This window comes from Entelurus aequoreus, linkage group LG25 (genome assembly GCF_033978785.1).
Source record: "Entelurus aequoreus isolate RoL-2023_Sb linkage group LG25, RoL_Eaeq_v1.1, whole genome shotgun sequence".
NCBI classification, from domain to species: Eukaryota; Metazoa; Chordata; class Actinopteri; order Syngnathiformes; family Syngnathidae; genus Entelurus; species Entelurus aequoreus.
Window position 1 is genome coordinate 12881966 of NC_084755.1, and position 26305 is coordinate 12908270.

Below are 26305 nucleotides of genomic sequence, written 5' to 3' on the forward strand. Positions count from 1 at the left end.
ATTAAAGGATGCCATCAAAAACAATTAAGCGAGGCTAAATAATGCGCTTAAAGTGACAGTAACTTCCAGACGGATTATGCCTACGGCAAAACAATAGATTCCTTTTATCGAGCAGGGCCGTTGGATCAGAGATTATCTTTACCGCCTTCACAATTAATCCCTGAATGGATTTTTCGTATGAATATGTAAGGGTTAAATCATACTTGCCAACCTTGAGACCTCCAATATCGGGAGGTGGGGGGTAGGGGGTGGGGGGGTGGGGGTGGTTGGGGGCGGGGGGCGTGTTTGGGGGCATGGTTATTTACAGCTAGAATTCACCAACTCGAGTATTTCATATATATTTCATATATATATATATATATATATATATATATATATATATATATATATATATATATATATATATATATATATATATATATATATATATATATGAAATACTTGACTTTCAGTGAATTCTAGATATATATATATATATATATATATATATATATATATATATATATATATATATATATATATATATATATATATATATATATATATATATATATATATATATATATATATATATATTTATTTTATTTACATAAAATAAATACTTGAATTTCAGTGTTCCGGTGGCTATCCATTAGATGGCAGTATTGTCCTGTTTAACTTCTCCGTTCAGAATTCACCAACTCGAGTATTTCATATATATTTCATATATATATATATATATGTATGAAATACTTGACTTTCAGTGAATTCTAGCTATATATATATATATATATATATATATATATATATATATATATATATATATATATATATATATATATATATATATATATATATATATATATATATATATTTATTTTATTTACATAAAATAAATACTTGAATTTCAGTGTTCCGGTGGCTATCCATTAGATGGCAGTATTGTCCTGTTTAACTCCTCCGTTCATGATGAGTACATCATTTCGGCCACCGTGTTCAATGGAGAAGTCTGTTCTACAAAATTTACAGGCAGCATACACCTTCCCCTTCGAACTGTCCTGGATGAACTGAAATTCTTGTTTCCATTCGTTTTGGAACTTGCAAGCGTATTTCTTCATCTTGCTCGTCGACGGCGTCGCCATGTCTGTAATTTCCTCGTTCTTCTGCTTCGTCTCCTTGTTGTGTGCGCAGTTGTGCACTCTACTCTCTAAAAGCCCTAGATGTTATGACGTCATTGGGCAAGGCAAGCTGTTTATATTGTGGGAAAGCGGACGTGAGAACAGGCTGTCCACACTCAGTCTCAGGTCCGCATTGAGCTGGAGGGGGCGTGGCCTCCAGCTCCGGCTGAATACCGGGTTTTTGTCGGGAGAAAATCTCTGCCAGGAGGTTGTCGGTTTAAATGCAAACACAGCTTGTCGTCGGCGATCACTCGAAACGAGTATGATTGTCCTCCCGTTGGTGGGTCTGCCTTCAGGAGAACGCCTACACTGCAAAAACTGAAATCTAAGTAAAATTAAATATCTCAAATAAGGGTGATATTTGCTTATTTTCAGTCGGATAAGATACTTCTTCTCACTAAGCAGATTTTATGTTAGAGTGTTTTACTTGTTTTAAAGGCCTACTGAAATGATTTTTTTAAATTTAAACCGGGATAGCAGATCCATTCTATGTGTCATACTTGATCATTTCGCGATATTGCCATATTTTTGCTGAAAGGATTTAGTAGAGAACAACGACGATAAAGATCGCAACTTTTGGTATCTGATAAAAAAAAAGCCTTGCCCCTACCGGAAGTAGCGTGACGTAGTCAGTTGACAGGCTCCTCACATTTTCCTATTGTTTTCAATACAGCTAGAGGGATTCGGACCGAGAAAGCGAAGATTACCCCATTAATTTGAGCGAGGATGAAAGATTTGTGGATGAGGAACATTAGAGTGAAGGACTAGAATGCAGTGCAAGACATATCTTTTTTCGCTCTGACCGTAACTTAGGTACAAGCTGGCTCATTGGAATCCACACTCTCTCCTTTTTCTATTGTGGATCACGGATTTGTATTTTAAACCACCTCGGATACTATATCGTCTTGAAAATGAGAGTCGAGAACGCGAAATGGACATTCACAGTGACTTTTATCTCCACGACAATACATCGACGAAACACTTTAGCTACGGAGCTAACGTGATAGCATCGTGCTTAGCTGCATATAGAAACAAAATAAATAAATCCCTAAATGGAAAGATAAACAGAAGATCAACAATACTATTAAACCCTGGACATGTAACTACACGGTTAATGCTTTCCAGCCTGGCGAAGGTTAACAATGCTGTTGCTAACGGCGCCATTGAAGCTAACTTAGCAACCGGACCACACAGAGCTATGCTAAAAACACTAGCTATCCACCTACGCCAGCCAGCCCTCATCTGCTCATCAACACCCGTGCTCACCTGCATTCCAGCGATCGACGGTGCGACGAAGGACTTCACCCGATCACAGATGCGGTCGGCGAGACGGAGGAAGTTAAGGCGAGTTCGGCGGCTAGCGCGTCTGCTATCCATCTCTGTCCTCCTGGCTGTGTTGCTGTAGTCCGCCGCTAATACACCGATCCCACCTACAACTTTCTTCTTTGCAGTCTCCATTGTTCATTAAACAAATTGCAAAAGATTCACCAACACAGATGTCCAGAATACTGTGGAATTTTGAAATCAAAACAGAGCTTTTTTGTATTGTATTAAATATACTTCTATCAACCGTTTACGTCACGCGCATACGTCATCATATCTAGACGTTTTCAACCGGAAGTGTGGCGGGAAATTTAAAATTGCACTTTATAAGTTAACCCGGCCGTATTGGCATGTGTTGCAATGTTAAGATTTCATCATTGATATATAAACTATCAGACTGCGTGGTCGGTAGTAGTGGCTTTCAGTAGGCCTTTAAGGGTTTTGGTCCTAAATGATCTCAGTAAGATATTACAGCTTGTTGCTGAGATTTGATGACCTATATTGAGTAAAACATGCTTGAAACTAGAATATCAACTGTTGCAAAGCTGTGTCATCAACACTCACAAGTATAAAACTACTTTTTTAAAGTAATCATTTCTTATTTCAAGCATGAAAAAAAAAAAATCATGACTTTGACACAATCGTGTCTCATAATTAAAACAGATGACAGCCAAATGGATTTTGCTGTTTTATTTTCAATGAAACAATAGAAAATATGTACTCATGTAGTAGTACAGTTGGCACAGTACAGTAAACTGACAGTTAATATTTAAACATTTAACATGTGACATTTCTGACAATTTTGAACAGAAATAGTTCATGCACATTCAGGTAAATTCTTCAAAATTACAATTAAAACATTTTTGGCCGGGGGCCGGGCTGTATATATGCAAACTAATTGACTGAAAGAGCACGCACTTGGCGCGATGATGTCATGTTATCGATGGAAAAATGCATTTTTAGACAATATGATTTGCCTGAGCGGCTAGGAGACCCCGAGAGTAACAAGCGGTTGCCTTGTTGCCTTTCCATTCAGAACAATAAATTAGTTTTTAGTATAAGTTTGCTGGTTTCAAGAAATGTAATGCCGAGCGCATATCATTATGTCAAGATAATGGCACTAGCATTTACTTAATTTAAGAATATTTGTCAACACATTGAGCAAAAAGGTCTCTTTTTTTTTCTACCAAGAAAAGTGCACTTGTTATTAGTGAGAATATACTTATTTTAAGGTATTTTGGGGTTCATTGAGGTTAGCTAATTTTACTTGTTTTGGAAAGTCTTGACAAGCCAAATTTTCTTGTTCTATTGGCAGATAATTTTGCTTAGTTCAAATAAAATACCCCTGATTTTTGTATGTTTTTTTCTTGTTTTTGAACACTGACTTTTTGCAGTGCAGACAGCCACCACACTGTCCTTGGCAAAGAGAAGGCCAGGGTCCAAAGGCATGGAGACCGAGACAATTGGGCGCCCATCTTTGCTGCAGCCTTCTTCCGCCTTTGCGACCATTGTGGAGCTTCTATGCAACCACTCCACCGTTGAGGTCTTTTACGAAGAGGTAGACGCGCAGACTCCAACGTCACTTCTTCGCTGTGGGGAGCTGTATCCGGTGGCAAGGGAAACCCAGGACGACCGGCACCTCCTCACAGCTGCAGGAGGCTGCCGGAGCTCCGGTCTGTCGGAGGACCGCCTATGGTGCGCCTACCAGCACTTGCTTTTCTCTCAGGGTGTGCTCCCCTAGCCTTATGTCTTCCCAGACTAACCCACAAGGCAGCGGGGCGCAAACACAGCTAGTGCAGATGATAAAGGACGGTAATGGTAAAAATGTAGTTTAGTTCCAACTGGTGTTGTCCCGATACCGGTACCAAAATTAGTTCGATACTTTTCGGTACTTTTCTAAATAAAGGGGACCACAAAAAATGGCATTACTGGCTTTATTTTGACAAAAAAATCTTAGGGTACATTAAACATATGTTTCTTATTACAAGTTTGTCCTTAAATAAAATAGTGAACATACAAGACAACTTGTCTTTTATTAGTAAGTAAACAAACAAAGGCTCCTAATTTAGCTGCTGACATATGCAGTAACATATTGTGTCATTTTTCCATTCTATTATTTTGTCAAAATTATTAAGGACAAGTGGTAGAAAATGAATAATTAATCTACTTGTTCATTTACTGTTAATATATGCTTACTTTCACTTTTAACATGTTCTATCTACACTTCTGTTAAAATGTAATAATCACTTATTCTTCTGTTGTTTGATACTTTACATTAGTTTTGGATGATACCACAAATTTGGGTATCAATCCGATACCAAGTAGTTACAGGATCATACATTGGTCATATTCAAAGTCCTCATGTGTCCAGGGACATATTTCCTGAGTTTATAAACATAATGTACTTTTTTTTTTAAACGGAAAAAAATATCGACATAATCATAGTAATATTGAATATTACTTTCGCTTTTAACATGTTCTATCTACAATTCTGTTAAAATGTAATAATCACTTATTCTTCTGTTGTTTGATACTTTACATTAGTTTTGGATGATACCACAAATTTGGGTATCAATCCGATACCAAGTAGTTACAGGATCATACATTGGTCATATTCAAAGTCCTCATGTGTCCAGGGACATATTTCCTGAGTTTATAAACATAATGTACATTTTTTTTTAAACGGAAAAAAATATCGACATAATCATAGTAATATTGAATAGATACGCTCCTGTACTTGGTATCATTACAGTGGATGTTAGGTGTAGATCCACCAATGGTGTTTGTTTACATTGTGACGCCGGTGAGCTACGGTGTGTAGTGAAACATGTTTAGCTATTCCTCGTCCTGCAGGGATGATACTTGTAAGAAACTTACTTTATTTGTCGCCATGGAGGCGAGGATTAGTGATTTAGAAGTAGCTAAAATACTGCAGACTGGGTCTGGACTTTAGCCGCTAGCTAGCTAGCCATGTCTTAAAGCACCTCTTCCTGAGGGCGTTTCAGTGTTATAACTTCACCTTTATCGTTAGTTTTTTAAGCCAAAATGCGTCCGTTCTCCCTTTTCTGTCTACACACTGTGTCTGCTTGTAAGTACTCTGTGATTGTGCGCTGCCGAACATGCTCCTCTGCTCGTAAACCAGCAATGACACGATGTGACGACGACGGGGGTGCGGTGGAGTTGCGGACCGGTACTTTTCAGAGGCGGTATAGTACCGATTATGATTCATTAGTATCGCGGTACTAAAACGAAGCACATCACGTTTACACTTAGACAATGTGTGAAAAAATAGGTAGGAAAATGCTGAATTTCTTTACACTACCCCTTCTCTAAAATCTATTCGGGAGTACTGGAGAGGAGGTTACGCCGGATAGTCGAACCTCGGATTCAGGAGGAAATAGTGTGGCTTTCGTCCTGGTCGTGGAACTGTGGACTAACTCTTTTCTCTCGGCAGGGTTTTGATTGATTGATTGAAACTTTTATTAGTAGATTGTACTGTACAGTACATATTCCGTACAATTGACCACTAAATGGTAACACCCGAAAAAGTTTTTCAACTTGTTTAAGTCGGGGTCCACATAAATCAATTCATGGTAAAGGTAAGGTGGTAAGGGTCCTTGAGGGTGCATGGGAGTTTGCCCAACCAGTCTACATGTGCTTTGTGGACTTGGAGAAGGCATTCGACCGTGTCCCTCGGGAGGTCCTGTGGGGAGTGCTCAGAGAGTATGAGGTATCGGACTGTCTGATTGTGGCGGTCCGCTCCTTGTATGATCAGTGTCAGAGCTTGGTCCGCATAAGTCGGACATGTTTCCATGGAAGGTCGGACTCCGCCAAGGCTGCCCTTTGTCACAGATTCTGTCCATAACTTTTATGGACATAATTTCTAGGCGCAGTCAGAGCGTTGAGGGGATCCAGTTTGGTGGCTGCAGGATTAGGTCTCTGCTATTTGCAGATGATGTGGTCCTGATGGCTTCATCTGGCCAGGATCTTCAGCTCTCACTGGATCGGTTCGCAGCCGAGTGTGAAGCGACTGGGATGAGAATCAGCACCTCCAAGTCAGAGTCCATGGTTCTCGACAGGCGACATCTTCAGTAATGCGGACGCTGTATCGATCTGTTGTGGTGAAGAAGGAGCTGAGCCGGAAGGCAAAGCTCTCAATTTACCGGTCGATCTACGTTCCCATCCTCACCTATGGTCATGAGCTTTGGGTTATGACCAAAAGGACAAGTTCATGGGTACAAGCCCCCTTAGAGATAGGGTGAGAAGCTCTGTCATCCGGGAGGAGCACAAAGTCAAGCCACTGCTCTTCCACATCGAGAGGAGCCAGATGAGGTGGTTCGAGCATCTGGTCAGGATGCCACCCGAACGCATCCCTAGGGACGTGTTTAGGGCACGTCCGACCGGTAGGAGGCCACGGGGAAGACCCAGGACACGTTGGAAAGACTATGTCTTCCTACTGGCCTGAGAACGCCTCGGGATCCCCCGGGTAGGAGTTGGACGAAGTGGCTGGGGAGAGGGAAGTCTGGGCTCGGACCTCGGATAAGCAGAAGAAGATGGATGGATGGATGTATACCCCTTCTCTGTGTCTCAATACTTACTGATGGTAGACTTAGACTTCCTTTATTGTCATTGAAATTTTAACTTTACAGTACAGATAAGAACAACATTTTGTTGCATTAGCTCGTTGTAGTGCATAATAAAAGAGCAATAATGTGCAGATATAAATAAATATATTACTGTACAGATAAATATATTGAACTTTTGCATATGCATCCACGTTTACGGATATATGTTATATTGTCTTTATATTCCAGTGCGTTAATCTGTTTTTGGGGGGAATTGAGGGGATTATTATGATGCGTTTAAGAGTTTTATGGCCTGAGGGAAGAAGCTGTTACAGAACCTGGAGGTTCTGCTACGGAGGCTGCGGAACCTCTTTCCAGAGTCCAGCAGTGAAAACATTCCTTGGTGGGGGTGGGAGGAGTCTCTGCAGATTTTCTGAGCCCTGGTCAGGCAGCGGCTTTTTGCGATTTTCTGGATAGGAGGAAGAGGAGTCCTGATGATCTTTTCCGCCGTCCTCACCACTCTCTGCAGAGACTTCCAGTCTGACGCACTGCAGGCTCCAGTCCAGACAGAGATGCTGTTGGTCAGCAGGCTCTATATAGTGCCTCTGTAGAATGTGGTGAGAATGAGGGGGGAGGGAGCTGTGCTCTTTTCACCCGACGCAAAAAGTGGGTGAAAGTAGGTGTAGGGACCAGGTCATGTTGTCAGATATCTGCACCCCCAGGAACTTGGTGCTGCTTACGATCTCCACTGCTGGGCCGCTGATGAACAGTGGAGTGTGGCTGGACTGGTGCCTCCAGAAGTCGACAATGATCTCCTTGGTCTTGTTGACGTTCAGGACCAGGTTGTTGGTTCTGCACCAGTCAACCAACCAGTGTACTCTCTTCCATGTTACAGGTTAACAATTTTAAAATAATAATAATAATCCAATATTTTGAAAATGAGTTATTGCTCGTCAAACGTGTTTATTTCCCATGCCCTCATTTAAAAACATCTGCATTTCAAGTACATGGCAATTAGCCTGTAAGTGTGTTGTTGTTTTCCCCCTGTGTGTACAGTAGCTGTCATCATGCAAGCTATAATAACAGTCAATGAATAAATCATGCATCTTATGAGCTTGCCCCCAAGACAGAGATTATGCAATGAGAGTATATTTCCCCCCCCCCCCCAGATCTTCACTAGAGTAATTATATCAGTGTGGTGGTTGCAAAGTGTGAGAGTTTAAAAAGAAAAAAGTGGATGTCTATACCTGTTGGAAAGGATTGGGCAGATTGGAACTGCAGAACAGATAGTAATGTGCGACGTCTGCAAGAGAAGGAGACGGTTTAGTTCATGTGCAATGACAATATGCATAATGTATTAGCAGATATTACCTGCAGTCAGGAAATTTTTGGTTTGGTTGACGATAAACTTGTCAGGAGACACGCAGAAGTCGCTGGTGCCCTGTGTGGGAGAGATGCAAACAACTGATTTATGTACGGCAGCCAACCTTATTGATCGCTTTAGAACAAGTCACGCTTTGCTGGCCCATTAACGCTGTAAAAATATATTCATGTTCTTCAGAAACATGTCCGCAAGGATTATGTTTGTGTCAGTGGCGTAACTCTTATTTACTCAACTACATAGAGTACCAGGCATTTATTAGGCCATTGTTGCTTTTACAAAACCCAAAACCAGTGAAGTTGGCAGGCTGTGTAAATCGTAAATAAAAACAAAATACAATGATTTGCAAATCCTTTTCAACCTATATTCAATTGAAAAGACCGCAAAGACAAGATACTTAACGTTCAAACTGGAAAACGTTGTTATTTTTTGCAAATACTAGCTCATTGGGAATTTGATGCCTGCAACATGTTTCAAAAAAACTGGCACAAGTGGCAAAAAAGACAGAGAAAGTTGAGGAATGCTCATCAAACACGTATTTGGACGCCCCTGCTTATTTCAGCAAGACGATGCCAAGCCACGTGTTACAATACGTGAATTTATTTCATCCATCCATTCTTTCATTCTCAAAATAATCTTACTTATCTCATCATATGAAATATGACTTACTTCACCAATTATTATTTATTTTTTATTGTGATTACTTATGGAGTATATTGTGAATAAAGAGAGAACAGGAAGTGAACAAAAGTTTTAGCAACCGTTATGTAAAAGAAAAGGGGTAGGATTAAATAAGCTCTGCTTCTTCTTACTCCTTTTCAAACATGTTGAAAAGAGAAACTGGAAATTGTGATGTATCATGTTGTATGCTTGCATGTTCGAAATAAACTCAAACTCAACTCAACAACAGTGTGGCTTCATTGTAAAAGAGTGCGGGTACTAGACTGGCCTGCCTTTAGTCCAGACCTGTGTGGCACATTATGAAGCCTAAAATACCACAACAGAGACCCCGGACTGTTGAACAACTTAAGCTGTACATCAAGCAAGAATGGGAAAGAATTCCACTTGAAAAGCTTCAAAAATGTGTCTCCTCAGTTCCCAAGCGTTTACTGAGTGTTGTTAAAAGGAAAGGCCATGTAACACAGTGGTAAAAAGGCCCCTGTGCCAACTTTTTTGCAACGTGTTGCTGCCATTAAATTCTAAGTTAATGATTATTTGCAAAAAAAAAATTAAGTTTCTCCTTTCGAACATTAAATATCTTGTCTTTGCAGTCTATTCAATTGAATATAAGTTGAACAGGATTTGCAAATCATTGTATTCTGTTTTTATTTACCATTTACACAACGTGCCAACTTCACTGGTTTTGGGTTGTGTACTTTAGTAATGATTTATTTAAACATGATTAGGGAGGTTACACTGAAGTTCATCATGTTTATACGATTCGACATGTCTGAAAAGGAGAAGGAATAAAAAAAGAGCTTATTTAATTCTACCCCTTCTCTGCATCCTATATCATTATGGGGTGCAACGATTAAATTTAAAACATTTGTATGAACATACGACCTTAAGCATATCCGTATGTGGAGTTAAATTATGGAGTGGATTTGGCAGATTAGTCAAACTATGTACTAATATGATTTATTTTTGTTTATTTTGTGCATGGAAACAAGATTATTACAGTGGTGTGCCAGCAACTTGAGGGTTCCAGGTTTGATTCCCGCTTCCGTCATTCTAGTCAGGGCCATTGTGTCCTTGGGCAAGGCACTTCACCCTCGCTTTGGGTATCATTCCAGGTATATTAAAGCGCTATATAAATACCGACCATTTACCATTTAAATATTTACAGTGTAACAGAGTCATACAACTTAGTATTGTGACACATGCTAACTTTTTTTTGCAAGTTTTTTAACCGTTTTCAAGTCATAAAAATGGGGTGCCACAGTAAATTGTTGTAACCGTTTTAAAAATAAATGATAAATGTATGCATTATCCTGTTATATCTCACATTCTATATTGTGTTTTGGAAAAAGGTTGTAATGAACGTTACTTTATTCATTAAAAAAAATAATACAATAGAGTGTTTCCCATAAACTGCCAAGATACCTGTGGCGGTGGGGGCGAGGCTATGGGCGTGGTCACCATGACATCATCGAGTAATTTGCATAATTTACTACAATGATTTGATTTTCTCTAAAAAGGCTAAAAAAATGTATACTTACTAATTAATAATAACAGTTTTGTTTTAAACGTCCATCCATCCATCCATCCATCCATCCATCCATCCATCCATCCATCCATTTTACAATATAATTACAACACTTTATGTACATATTTATATACAGATTTGAACAATAAGTTATTCACTGAAATATATTTATTAATTGTGGTTCTTGCAAAAAATATATCTTATAAAATATAAAAGCTAAAATGTCTCTTAAAGCTCTGCCCCTTTAATTAGTGCATACTAAATAATTTCACTTTAGCCTACTACTACAACCATATTATTTACCAGCAACATAAAGTGAAACAGAGGCAGAGGTGTCCTGCCACAGTCAGTAACAAATAAACAGAAAACAGTAGTGGTGGTAGATAGACACAGAGCTTCATCAAACATCTGATCCACTGAACAAAGAGCTCCAAAAATCTTGAACTTAAGACTGCCATCAGTTTTATTCCCTACACTTAACCATGTGTTTCCTACTGCCTGCAGACTTTGCACCCCTTGTTATATACACATGTTGTGTTTCTAATATAAATACATTTAATAAAGCCAAATACAAATAAGGCAACAAGAGAAGTATCCTACACTTCTCTTTTGTAAAGTAAATCTGAACAGCCGATGAGAGAGGACAAAACAAAACAAAACAAAACAAAAAAAAATTATTTATTTTTTTAAATTTTTTTTATTTTTTTTATATTTGTGGCGGACGTAATTCTTTCGTGGCGGGCCGCCACAAATAAATGAATGTGTGGGAAACCCTGCAATAGAAAACTAATTTTAATGCATGTATTCAGTTATAAACATTCATTCACTTTCTTCTTTCCTTCATGGATCTAAACTTTACCCCCGCCGGTATTTTTTTTCTATGTTTTTCGTAGTTTGGCCTGCAACCTTAAAAACTTAAAGACCCTGTAATACTCTGCATATGGATCTTAAAAAAAGACAAACATGTTGAATAAAAGAAACGCTCTAAAATGTAATGATGATCTAAACTTGACCTAAACTTTACCGCCGCCGGGTATTTTTTTCTATATATTTATTGTAATATTTTCAGAATGTGTTTGTTCTATTTTTGGCCAAAGTAAGACAAAAAAAAACAATCTGAAGTTGTTTTTTTTATTTTTAATGCCATGCACGTGCACAAATATTTTTCTCCATGCGGCCCCTGAGCTAAAATGACTTTGACACCCCTGTGCTAGAGTGAAGCACATTGGAGAAACTGTCCAGATTGCATTGTCGACAAAACACCCAAAATGATGTCCAATATACAGTCGTGGTCAAAAGTTTACATACACTTGTAAAGAACATAATGTCATGGCTGTCTTGAGTTTCCAATCATTTGTACAACTCTTATTTTTTTGTGATAGAGTGATTGGAGCACATACTTGTTGGTCACAAAAAACATTCATGAAGTTTGGTTCTTTTATGAATTTATTATGGGTCTACTGAAAATGTGACCAAAAGTATACATACAGCAATGTTAATATTTGCTTACATGTCCCTTGGCAAGTTTCACTGTAATAAGGCGCTTTTGGTAGCCATCCACAAGCTTCTGGTTGAGTTTTTGACCACTCCTCTTGACAAAAGAGTTTAAAGATGCAAATTATGAGTAGAACTGAAAATCAATGTTCTTCTGTTGATTCTTAGTTTAGTTGTATTTTTCTTTGTTCCACATCGTTAAATGTTGGAGTAGCAAACTTGATGAAAAGACTGAAAGGTTGAGATATTAGCAAACAATCCAAAATGGACTGGCTCATTACCATGAACAATAGGCTTGATTTTATTTGAAGCGTGATTAAACATTGTTTTTTTGGGGGCTCTATGGGCAGAATTTAACGGCTCCCATTGGCTTGATTGTAAGCAGACTTTTTATCGCATTTATTTAATATTTAGAATGTATTTAAAAAAAAATCACATCCTTCGTCATGTCTTTCATAATGATTGTGAACGATAGGAAAAAAAAACAAGCTTCTGGTTGAATTTTTGACCACTCCTCTTGACAAAATTGGTGCAGTTCAGCTAAATGTGTTGGGTTTTCTAAAATCACATGGACAAAGATAAGATCTTCTGGAGGAAATTTCTGTAGTCAGATGAAACAAAAATTGAGCTGTTTGGCCACAATACCCAGCAATATGTTTGGAGGAGAAAAGGTGAGGCTTTTAATCCCAGGAACACCACTCCTACTGTCAAGCATGGTGGTGGTAGTATTATGCTCTGGGCTTGTTTTGCTGCCAATGGAACTGGTGCTTTACAGAGAGTAAATGGGACAATGAAAAAGGAGGATTACCTCCAAATTCTTCAGGACAACCTAAAATCATCAGCCCGGAGGTTGGGTCTTGGGCGCAGTTGGGTGTTCCAACAGGACAATGACCCCAAACACACGTCAAAAGTGGTAAAGGAATGGCTAAATCAGGCTAGAATTAAGGTTTTAGAACGGCCTGACTTAAACGTGTGGACAATGCTGAAGAAACAAGTCCATGTCAGAAAACCAACACATTTAGCTGAACTGCACCAATTTTGTCAAAAGGAGTGGTCAAAAATTCAACCAGAAGCTTGTGGATGGCTACCAAAAGCGCCTTATTGCAGTGGAACTTGCCAAGGGACATGTAAGCAAATATTAATACTTTTGACCCAGCAGATTTGGTCACATTTTCAGTAGACCCATGATAAATTCATAAAAGAACCAAACTCCATGAATGTTTTTTTGTGACCAACAAGTATGTGCTCCAATCACTCTATGACAAAAAAATAAGAGTTGTAGAAATGACTGGAAACTCAAACTTTACAAGTGACCACCACTGTCGCTGTAATGTGCTGAAAAGTGATGCCTTCAATGACAGCAGCTGTCCGCAGTACATTTCAGCTCCCCTGCAGCTGTCCAGCTGTCTAATCCTTAAAGATAATCCTCCGATTCCAGGGTGCCTCCAGGAAACAGAAAGGATACTACAAGCAAAAGGGGGGTCCTCTCTCTTTGTACCCCTGACTGTGTCCTAAATGCGGGGTCGTCATTAGCACGGTAAGCCTCCACGTGCAGCACGCCGCGCAGTCAGCGAGGAGGATTTATGGCGAGCGCAATTTTTTTTAGAGGAGTAATTAAAGCTGGAGAGCGTTGTTTACAAGTGTGATTAACCCAAAAGGCTTATAATCAGCTTTTGCCAAAACACAGATAAATGCCAGGAGATAAAATAAGAAACTTCTTAAATTGGGGGGGGGAAATAACAAGACAAAAAATAGACTCACCACAGCTGTTGCCGTGACGGCTCCCAGTGAGGCCCAGCTCAGGACCACAGACAGCGCCACGAAGACTATTATTCTGTGAAGAGAACGGTCGTGATCATAGTGGTGTTTGTTTTGAACATGATAAACACAATTAGGGAAAAACAACCATGGCTGTCACATGGACCACTTTAAGGCCTGTTGTGTTATCTGACACCTTTTGGGGCATTAATTAAAGGCTAAGAAAGCACGTCATGGACGACTCTCAGCGAGATAAAAGCACCAAAAAAAAACAAACAAGCCTCCCCTCCCCTTAATGGATGCATAGAAGCTACGATCGGCTTCTCGGCTGACTCCTCAGACCTCCTTGAAAGCAGCAATAAAGAAGTCTGAGAGCACTTAATAATTAGTTAAGGGAGCAGCAGCCTCATCCTGCCCGGGTGCCCGATCAATAGGCATTAGTGGAAGCCATCAGAGGAGGGATGAGGAGGAGGAAGCTGGAGTATCGTCTGTTAGCATCAACACATAGGCGGGGTGCTAAATTGGCCAAATGTGATAGGAAGTCTGGATTGTGTGCCGGGCAATCCATCATCCCTGTCATCCTGTTTTTCTTTGAGCATTGTCTGAATGCATAAGTAGAACGGCGACAAAGAGAACAACACATCGGTTCTAAAATATTGCACCTTTTTTTTTTTTCCCCCTCTCGGAAGGACTAAGCCAGGGGTGTCCAAACTTTTTCCACTGAGGGCCGCACACTGAAAAATCCAAGCAAGCCGGGGCCATTTTGATATTTTTTATTTTAAAAAACAATAAAAAATATACATTCAGGCCTCCACTCAGGCTTGATTCCGGGGACCCCGAAGGGTTTTGGTCCCAAAAATATTTAAAATGTGTCATTATTCAGTATTTTTTATTATTATTCAAGGTTTAAATCTGTAGATCAGGGGTCACCAACGCGGTGCCCGCGGGCACCAGGTAGCCCGTAAGGACCAGATGAGTAGCCCGCTGGCCTGTTCTAAAAATAGCTCAAATAGCAGCACTTACCAGTGAGCTGCATCTATTTTTTAAATTGTATTTATTTACTAGCAAGCTGGTCTCGCTTTGCCCGACATTTTTAATTCTAAGAGAGACAAAACTCAAATAGAATTTGAAAATCCAAGAAAATATTTTAAAGACTTGGTCTTCACTTGTTTGAATAAATTCATAATTTTTTTTTACTTTGCTTCTTATAACTTTCAGAAAGACAATTTTAGAGAAAAAATACAACCTTACAAATGATTTTAGGATTTTTAAACACATATACCTTTTTACCTTTTAAATTCCTTCCTCTTCTTTCCTGACAATTTAAATCAATGTTCAAGTAAAAAAAATTTTTTGTGTAAAGAATAATACATACATTTTAATTTAATTCTTCATTTTAGCTTCTGTTTTTTCAACGAAGAATATTTGTGAAATATTTCTTCAAACTTATTATGATTAAAATTCAAAAAAATTATTCTGGCAAATCTAGAAAATCTGTAGAATCAAATTTAAATCTTATTTCAAAGTCTTTTGAATTTCTTTTAAAATTTTTGTTCTGGAAAATCTAGAAGAAATAATGATTTGTCTTTGTTAGAAATATAGCTTGGTCCAATTTGTTATATATTCTAACAAAGTGCAGATTGGATTTTAAGCTATTTAAAACATGTCATCAACATTCTAAAATTAATCTTAATCAGGAAAAATTACTAATGATGTTCCATAAATTCTTTTTTGAATTTTTTCAAAAAGATTCGAATTAGCTAGTTTTTGTCTTCTTTTTTTCGGTTGAATTTTGAATTTTAAAGAGTCAAAATTGAAGATAAACTATGTTTCAAAATTTAATTGTCATTTTTTTGGTGTTTTCTTCTCTTTTAAACCGTTCAATTAAGTGTAAATATCATTAATTATTACTAATAGCATAGAGTTAAAGGTAAATTGAGCAAATTGGCTATTTCTGGCAATTTATTTAAGTGTGTATCAAACTGGTAGCCCTTCGCATTAATCAGTACCCAAGAAGTAGCTCTTGGTTTCAAAAAGGTTGGTGACCCCTGCCGTAGATCAACATTAGGTCTATCTGTCAATATAACGTTTTTAAAGATGTAAGTTGTGTGTCCTTTTTGTCAAAGAAAGCCCGTTTTTTTTAATGGAAAAAACACAACATATGCAATATTTTCCCCCAATAAAATTTTAAAGTGGAATATTTGAGATTATATAATAATTGGAGCCTTAAAAAGGTCAATAACTCATAACAACATTGATTCATTATTATTTTTGAGCAATGACATTTAAAAAAAAAAAAAAAAGTCCCACTTAAAATTATTGGGCATCCAAAAGGGTCATGTTCAGTAAAGTTTAAAAAAAAAAAATAATAATTTGTTTTTACTTTTAACACAATAGTCTCAAGATCAACTTCAGATCCATCCGTCAATTATAAGTTTTATTGTTGTTTATGTTTTTCGTTTGTTCGTTCTAGGCCCTTCTTTAAAAAAACTAAACAAAAAAAACAACTTTGTTTATTAAATGGCAAACAAAATACAAAATATGCAAACATTTTCCCCAAAAAATATCTAAAAGTGGAATATTCAATGTGACGTAATTGGAGCCTTGAATAGGTCAATAATTCATAATGACATCGATTTTGATGCATTATTATTTTTTAAAGAAAGAAACAACCTGCATGGCAGCTTTGTGTTATTAGAGTCAAAATTGCAACATCGTCTTGTTACATTTCACCTGTTTGCTCTTTTATACCACTTTTTATGTTTTTTTTTATCGTATTTTGCTTTGGACACCCCTGGACTAAACCAAAAACGATATTATGGCATCGCCTCGAAGTTCAATTAGATGCTACCTCACAATAGGACCACTATGACGTACAGTCGTGGTCAAAAGTTTACATACACTTGTGAAGGACATAATGTCATGGCTGTCTTGAGTTTCCAATAATTTCTACAACTCTTATTTTTTTCGTGATAGAGTGATTGGAGCACATACTAAGAGTTATTTCTCTATTCATAGCCATGTTTGGAGCAGCTAGTACTTTTCCTTTGTATATTCTACCAGTTTTTCTTTTTCTCCTCAGATGCCTGTTTAGTGTCTTAACCATTGGAATGTGAATACCTCCCCCACTTGTTCGTTATCAGTATTGCGAGGGGGAGAGGGAGGGGGGGGGGGCTTTCTTTGTGTGCAAGGAGTTGGCTTTTCCGTTTGAATGACAGATCAACTAGAGTAGCCGATATGAATGTATTGCTTAAGCTGATCTCCTAAAGCTTTTGTAAAACTTGAAAATATTCCAATTCTGTCTTGATGGTCCTTCTTACTCAGCATATATGTCATCGAAAGAACTTGGGATTGACCAGTAATTTAGATTCCCTGGGAGGAAGAGCTGGTCGACGCAACATTGGTCACAAAAAAACATTCATGGAGTTTGGTTATTTTATGAATTTATTATGGGTCTACTGAAAATGTGACCAAATCTGCTGGGTCAAAAGTATACATACAGCAATGTTAATATTTGGTTACATGTCCCTCGGCAAGTTTCACTGCAATAAGGCGCTTTTGGTAGCCATCCACAAGCTTCTGGCAAGCTTCTGCTTGAATGTTTGACCACTCCTCTTGACATAATTGGTGCAGTTCAGCTAAATGTGTTGGTTTTCTGACATGGACTTGTTTCTTCAGCATTGTCCACACGTTTAAGTCAGGACTTGGAATTGAAGCACATACTTGTTGGTCACAAAAAAAACATTCACGGAGTTTGGTTCTTTTATGAATTTATCATGGGTCTACTGAAAATGTGACCAAATCTGCTGGGTCAAAAGTATAATAAGTAAGTACAGCAATGTTAATATTTGGCAAGTTTCACTGCAATAAGGCGCTTTTGGCAGCCATCCACGAGCTTCTGGCAAGCTTCTGGTTGAATGTTTGACCACTCCTGCGATCCCCTCCAAGGTTTCTCATTGTATCTAATTGGGTTGAGTTTTTTTCTTAAAAACCAGGACATGAAGTGATTCTAAACACAGGAAGTTATAATGGTAAATGGGTTATACTTGTATAGTTTTTTTCTACCCCCCAGGTACTGAAAGCGCTTTGACACTATTTCCACATTCACCCATTCACACACACATTCGCACACTGATGGCAGGAGCTGCCATGCAAGGCCTTCACCACCACCCATCAGGAGCAAGGGTGAAGTGTCTCGCTCAAGGACACAGCAAACGTGACTAGGTCGGTAGAAGGTGGAGATCGAACCAGGAACCCTCAGGTTGCTGGCACGGCCACTCTCACAACCGTGCCACGCCGTCCCCAGATTTTAACAGAAGTTATTAACCAGCAGAAAGTAACCAGATAATAACAGTTAACTAGATGAGGCAATTCCAGACGGAATTGTGTGTGAATACTCCAATGCTGAACTTGAATTGAAATCCTGGATTTTTTTTTAGAATTGTTGAAGTAGAGAACAAACATTCCCAAACAGGCTGAATATTTTGAAGTTGGAACAGTTTGAATCAGATGAACAATGTGGGAGTTGTGGAACTTTGAAGAATGTCCCATTGATTTCAATGGGAATTTCCCAAAATTTCGGGAAAAGCGGGAATGAAGGTTTTAGAATGGCCTTCTGTTAGAATAATGATGTATATATTATCACACTAACTCTATGCTTAAGGGCCGTTGCTATAAATTATTGTCAATTGTGCTGAAGTGGTATTTTTGTATCTGTGCAAAGCTGGCAATCCAAAATATTGCCAGCCGTCTTTATCAGTGTTGTGTCCAGACTCGGCCTGCTGACTGCCAAGGCCGAACACCGCCGTGCCGCAGACAGGGCAGAGACAAGGCGATATCACCAGCGTCAATACATTTGCATTTTTGTATAATCATATATTGTATCTAACTGGAGTTGTCCAGATTACCCCCTTCCCTCAGCGACAGCTTCAGTGATGTAAACAGGGACCTCCCAAATAAATAGAGGAAGCAAGCAGGCTAGACTTTTAGAACGTAGTTTGGATCTGTAACTAGAATACAGCCCAAAACACGTGTCTCCTCATATGGGCCAAATTGAACTCTGTCTTTGCATGATTCCTTGCTTCTCATCTGTTTAATAAATGTCATCAGTGTTTGAACCTGACACCTTCCCAAAGTCCTGACTTAAACGTGTGGACAATGCTGAAGAAACAAGTCCATGTCAGAAAACTAACAAATTTAGCTGAACTGCACCAATTTTGTCAAGAGGAGTGGTCAAAAATTCAACAAGAAGCTTGTGGATGGCTACCAAAAGCGCCTTATTGCAGTGAAACTTGCCAAGGGACATGTAAGCAAATATTAACATTGTATGTATACTTTTGCTCACATTTTCAGTAGACCCATAATAAATTCATAAAAGAACCAAACTTCACAAATGTTTTTTTTTGTGACCAACAAGTATGTGCTCCAATCACTCTATCACAAAAAAATAAAGAGTTGTAAAAAATCAAGACAGCCATGACATTATGTTCTTTACAAGTGTATGTAAACTTTTGACCACGACTGTATAAATATGACTATGTATTGCACACTAACAGAAGCTTACTGTGACAGTATGGATAGAATTGAAGTGACTGAGGAAAGCTAAGCTGGTGATGTCAGCGATATTTGACACCGCTACGGTATCTTTGTTACCGTTAATGGAGCTTTTATACGATGCTGGCTGTGTGTCTTTGTCAGTGTTTTTCAAAATGTTTTGAGCCAAGGCACATTTTTTTCATTGGAAAAATCCCGAGATACACCACTATCAAAAAACATTAAAAAAATGAAACTCAGCAGCCGATATTGACAGTAAAAAGTCGTTCTCGCAATTGTTGGATATGAATTTAAACCATAACCAACATGCATCACTATAGCTCTTGTCTCAAAGTAGGTGTACTGTCACCACCTGTCACATCACGCCGTGACTTATTTTGACTTTTTTGGTGTTTTCCTGTGTGTAGTGTTTCCTATTTTGTTGTTGATTGTCATGTCATGTACGGACGCACTTTGTGGACGCCGTCTGCTGCTCCACACGCTGTATGTCACATATGTCAGAGTCAAGGCCCGCGGGCCACATCCGGCCCGCAGGAAGGTTTTTTACGGCCCCTGGGATGATCTTGATTTATTATTAGAACCGGCCCGCAGCCCGCAGATCTTTTACACGCACCAATACTACATTTCCCACAATGCAACGGTGACGCACCGAGCAGTAGGCTGCTTCATTTCAATATTTATTGGCACAGCAGTCGTCAGCATCACAGTAAAATTAACTTTCAGATACCCATCAAAAATGGCAAAACGGAAGGTGGACACTGAGAACCGGGGGTTTCAAACAAGGTGGAGTCGGAGTATATGTTCACGGAGGTAGCTGGAAAACCTGTGTGAACAACTGTTTTCTTTGATGAACCTGAACAAAACATCACACAGAAGTCGACTTACTGCTGAACACCTCCACTCAATTCTGAGGATTTCCTCAGCTCAGAGCCTTACCCCGAACATTGATGAACTTGTGGAAAAGATGGTACACCACCAAGTATCAACCTCAAACAAGTGAACATTACTGTGCAATCACATATTTAGAGTTTTTACTCAGTTCAAGTTTAAAAGTTAAAGTTTAATATTTGTTTTCACTGCATGTTACTTCTCCTTAAACAAAGTGTTGTTTTTGATTAATAGATTTTTGCACTTTATTTTATTGTATTTCAATCCAATTATATTTTAAAAATATTTCAGTTGAGTGGATGATAGAAAATTGCTATTATTGTTTTTTTCTTTGAAGTAAATTTAGCCCACTTTTGCTAAAATAGAAAATATAGGCTACTGATGGTGTCTTGAATACCGGTTTCTTTCATTTAATGTTCATGTTATGGGGATTTTTATATAAAGGAAATTTGTCTTTTGTGTCTGTTGAAAATTAAAGATTACTGACAGAGCCATAAGAAAATATTGCTTTATTTATCTGATCATATTGGAATATATTTGTTAGGTTTTCAGTAGGTTCAATTAGGTTCACTAGACTATATGCGTCATTTAAAAATTTTTCAATGAACATTCGAACAGTCCGGCCCTCGGCTTGTAGCTAAATTTTTTATTTGGCCCTCCGTCCATTTGACTTTGACACCCCTGCTGTATGTCATGTTCTGTGGTCATGTTTTGTTTGGTTATGTTCTGTTGGTTTTTGAACTCCATAGTTCCTGTATTTTGGTGCACTCTTGTTTGTTTTGGTTGCCATGGTGGCATATGATTTTCACCTGCTGCTGGTGTTCGGACTCACGCACCTGTCACTAATCATGTCATTATTATTTAAGCCGGTAGTTGCCAGGTAGTCGACCTGGCGACTTTACTCTGTTCGTGCTCTGTTTATGCCATAGCTCCTGATATCATAGTTCATGCTGTTCTGCTCACGTCACAGTAAGTGTAGTTTTGTTTCATGTTCATAGTTTCTGTCCTAGTGTTAGTTTTTTTTCCATACGCCAAGTTTGTGTCTCCGCCTTGTGCGCGCCCTTTGTTTGTTCTTTTTATGGTCAAGATTAAACATGTTCCTACCTTCTTCCGAAGTCTGCTATAGTCCGTTTGCACCACGGGAAAACATTCCTCGCAGCGAGCTGCGAAATCCTCGCATTAAGCTGTACCGAAGTCCACGTCTTGACACTGTAAGTCTTTGCTGTCGTCCAGCATTCTGTTTTTGTTTACTTTGCAGCCAGTTCAGTTTTAGTTTCGTTTTGCATAGCCGTCCATAGGCTTCAATGCCTTTTTCTAGCGGCACTCGCCTTGTGTTTATTTTTGGTTTAAGCATTAGATACCTTTTTACCTGCACTCTGCCTCCCGCTGTCGTCTGCATATTGTGATCACGACAAACCATTTTCCCAACATCCACAAAGCAATTAGCTACCTGCTGCCACCTACTGATATGGAAGAGTATTACACGGTCACTGTGACGCGCTCTAGACAGCACAGACACTCAACAACGGCACATTATTTGCGGATTATAATTACTGCACTGCAAAAACTGAAATCTAAGTAAGATTAAATATCTCAAATAAGGGTCATATTTGCTTATTTTCTGTCTGATAAGATCATTCTTCTCACTAAGCAGATTTTATGTTAATGTGTTTTACTTGTTTTAAGGGTTTTGTTCCTAAATGATCTCAGTAAGATATTACAGCTTGTTGCTGAGATTTGATGACCTATATGGAGTAAAACATGCTTGAAACTAGAATATCAACTGATGCAAAGCTGTGTCATCAACACTCAAGTATAAAACTACTTTTTTAAAGTAATCATTTCTTATTTCAAGCATGAAAAAAATAATCATGATGCCGTGCACATATCATTATGTCAAGATAATGGCACTAGCATTTACTTATTTAAGAATATTTTTCAACATATTGAGCAAAAAGGTCAAAAAAAACATTTCTACCAAGAAAAGTGCACTTGTTATTAGTGAGAATATACTTACTTTGAGGTATTTTTGGGTTCATTGAGGTTAGCTAATTTTACTTGTTTTGGAAAGTCTTGACAAATTTCTTGTTCTATTGGCAGATAATTTTGCTTAGTTCAAATAAAATACCCCAAATTTTTATTTTTTATTTTTTTACTACCCCCTTCCCCCCCCTTCCCCCTGGTCCGTGGGACAAATTTTCAAGCATTGACCGGTCCGCAAGTACAAAAAGGTTGGGGAACACTGGCTTACAGAACCAGGCCAGACACTACAAAGTTCTACAGGAGCTTAATTTAAGAATATTTTTCAACATATTGAGAAAAAAGATCTATTTTTTTTTTCTGTTAAGAAAAGTACACTTGTTATTAGTGATAATATACTTATTTTAAGGTATTTTTGGGTTCATTGAGGTTAGCTAATTTTACTTGTTTAGGAAAGTCTTGACAAGCCAAATTTTCTTGTTCTATTGGCAGATAATTTTGCTTAGTTCAAATAAAATACCCAAAATGTTGTATTTTTTTTTTCTTGTTTTCGAACACTGACTTTTTGCAGTGTAGGGACTGAAAGTACTGACAGCCTACAGAACCAGGCCAGACACTACAAAGTTCTACAGGAGCTTAATTTAAGAATATTTTTCAACATATTGAGAAAAAATATCTATTTTTTTTTTCTGTTAAGAAAAGTGCACTTGTTATTAGTGATAATATACTTATTTTAAGGTATTTTTGGGTCCATTGAGGTTAGCTAATTTTACTTGTTTTGGAAAGTCTTGACAAGCCGAAATTGATTGTTCTATTGGCAGATAATTTTGCTTAGTTCAAATAAAATACCCCATTTTAAAAAAAATTGTTTTTCTTGTTTTCGAACACTGACTTTTTGCAGTGTAGGGACTGAAAGTACTGACAGCCTACAGAACCAGGCCAGACACTACAAAGTTCTACAGGACCTTAATTTAAGAATATTTTTCAACATATTGAGAAAAAATATCTTTTTTTTTTTTTCTGTTAAGAAAAGTGCACTTGTTATTAATGAGAATATACTTATTTTAAGGTATTTTTGGGTTCATTGAGGTTAGCTAATTTTACTTGTTTTGGAAAGTCTTGACAAGTCGAAATTGATTGTTCTATTGGCAGATAATTTTGCTTACTTCAAATAAAATACCCACATTTTTTTTTTTTTCTTCTTGTTTTCGAACACTGACTTTTTTGCAGTGTAGGGACTGAAAGTACTGACAGCCTACAGAACCAGGCCAGACACTACAAAGTTCTACAGGAGCTTAATTTAAGAATATTTTTCAACATATTGAGAAAAAATATCTATTTTTTTTTTCTGTTAAGAAAAGTGCACTTGTTATTAGTGATAATATACTTATTTTAAGGTATTTTTGGGTCCATTGAGGTTAGCTAATTTTACTTGTTTTGGAAAGTCTTGACAAGCCGAAATTGATTGTTCTATTGGCAGATAATTTTGCTTAGTTCAAATAAAATACCCCATTTTAAAAAAAAAAAATTTTCTTGTTTTCGAACACTGACTTTTTGCAGTGTAGGGACTGAAAGTACTGACAGCCTACAGAACCAGGCCAGACACTACAACGTTCTACAGGACCTTAATTTAAGAATATTTTTCAACACATTGAGAAAAAAAAAAAATATTTTTTTCTGTTAAGAAAAGTGCACTTGTTATTAGCGAGAATATACTTATTTTAAGGTATTTTTGGGTTCATTGAGGTTAGCTAATTTTACTTGTTCTGGAAAGTCTTGACAAGTCGAAATTGATTGTTCTATTGGCAGATAATTTTCCTTAGTTCAAATAAAATACCCAAATTTTTTTTTTTTTTTTTTCTTTTCGAACACTGACTTTTTTGCAGTGTAGGGACTGAAAGTACTGACAGCCTACAGAACCAGGCCAGACACTACAAAGTTCTACAGGAGCTTAATTTAAGAATATTTTTCAACATATTGAGAAAAAATATCTTTTTTTTTTTTTCTGTTAAGAAAAGTGCACTTGTTATTAGTGAGAATATACTTATTTTAAGGTATTTTTGGGTTCATTGAGGTTAGCTAATTTTACTTGTTTTGGAAAGTCTTGACAAGCCAAATTTTTCTTGTTCTATTGGCAGATAATTTTGCTTAGTTCAAATAAAATACCCAAAATGTTGTATTTTTTTTTCTTGTTTTCGAACACTGACTTTTTGCTGTGTAGGGACTGAAAGTACTGACAGCCTACAGAACCAGGCCAGACACTACAATGTTCTACAGGAGCTTGATTTAAGAATATTTTTCAACATATTGAGAAAAAATATCTTTTTTTTTTTTGTTAAGAAAAGTGCACTTGTTATTAGTGAGAATATACTTATTTTAAGGTATTTTTGGGTTCATTGAGGTTAGCTAATTTTACTTGTTTTGGAAAGTCTTGACAAATTTCTTGTTCTATTGGCAGATAATTTTGCTTAGTTCAAATAAAATACCCCCAATTTTTTTGTTTTTTGTCTTGTTTTCGAACACTGACTTTTTGCTGTGTAGGGACTGAAAGTACTGACAGCCTACAGCAGTGGTCCCCAACCACCGGGCCGCGGCCCGGTACCGGTCCGTGCACCGATTGGTACCAGGCCGCGGCCGCACAAGAAATTAAAAAAATAAATAAAATAAAATATTTGTATAAAAATTTTTTTTTTAATTAAATCAACATAAAAAACACAATATATACATTAGATATCAATATAAATCAATACAGTCTGCAGGGATACAGTCCGTAAGCACACATGATTGTATTTTTTTATGACAAAAAAATATATATATATTATTATTTTTTTTTACTACCCCCTTTCCCCCTCTTTACCCCGGTCCGTGGGACACATTTTCAAGCATTGACCGGTCCGCAAGTACAAAAAGGTTGGGGAACACTGGCTTACAGAACCAGGCCAGACACTACAACGTTCTACAGGAGCTTAATTTAAGAATATTTTTCAACATATTGAGAAAAAATATCTTTTTTTTTTCTGTTAAGAAAAGTGCACTTGTTATTAGTGAGAATATACTTATTTTAAGGTATTTTTGGGTTCATTGAGGTTAGCTAATTTTACTTGTTTTGGAAAGTCTTGACAAGCCAAATTTTCTTGTTCTATTGGCAGATAATTTTGCTTAGTTCAAATAAAATACCCCAATTTTTTATTTTTTTTCTTGTTTTCGAACACTGACTTTTTTGCAGTGTAGGGACTGAAAGTACTGACAGCCTACAGAACCAGGCCAGACACTACAATATTCTTAAATTAAGTTCTGTACAGGAGCTTAATTTAAGAATATTTTTCAACATATTGAGCAAAAAGGTCTCTTTTTTTTTTACCAAGAAAAGTGCACTTGTTATTAGCGAGAATATACTTATTTTAAGGTATTTTTGGGTTCATTGAGGTTAGCTAATTTTACTTTTTTTGGAAAGTCTTGACAAGCCGAAATGTATTGTTCTATTGGCAGATAATTTTGCTTAGTTCAAATAAAATACCCAAAATTTTGTATTTTTTTTTCTTGTTTTCGAACACTGACTTTTTGCAGTGTAGGGACTGAAAGTACTGACAGCCTACAGAACCAGGCCAGACACTACAAAGTTCTACAGGAGCTTAATTTAAGAATATTTTTCAACATATTGAGAAAAAATATCCTTTTTTATTTTTCTGTTAAGAAAAGTGCACTTGTTATTAGTGAGAATATACTTATTTTAAAGTATTTTTGGGTTCATTGAGGTTAGCTAATTTTACTTGTTTTGGAAAGTCTTGACAAGCCGAAATTGATTGTTCTATTGGCAGATAATTTTGCTTAGTTCAAATAAAATACCCTAAATTTTATTTATTTTTTTCTTGTTTTCGAACACTGACTTTTTGCAGTGTAGGGACTGAAAGTACTGACAGCCTACAGAACCAGGCCAGACACTACAAAGTTCTACAGGAGCTTAATTTAAGAATATTTTTCAACATATTGAGAAAAAATA

The 26305-nt window shown here is 37.4% G+C and overlaps 1 protein-coding gene across 1 annotated transcript in view; it reads right to left on the reverse strand.

Moving 5' to 3' along the window:
• LOC133642348 (protein tweety homolog 2-like) overlaps nt 1-26305 on the reverse strand; it is a 146274-nt gene that overhangs the window by 14339 nt on the left and 105630 nt on the right. Inside the window, exons 6-8 of the mRNA XM_062036482.1 lie at nt 13888-13960; nt 8417-8486; nt 8293-8348 (exon numbers count right to left, since the gene is read on the reverse strand). Of these exons, the coding sequence (XP_061892466.1) occupies nt 8293-8348; nt 8417-8486; nt 13888-13960 (199 nt within the window). The remainder of the gene's footprint in view (nt 1-8292; nt 8349-8416; nt 8487-13887; nt 13961-26305) is intronic.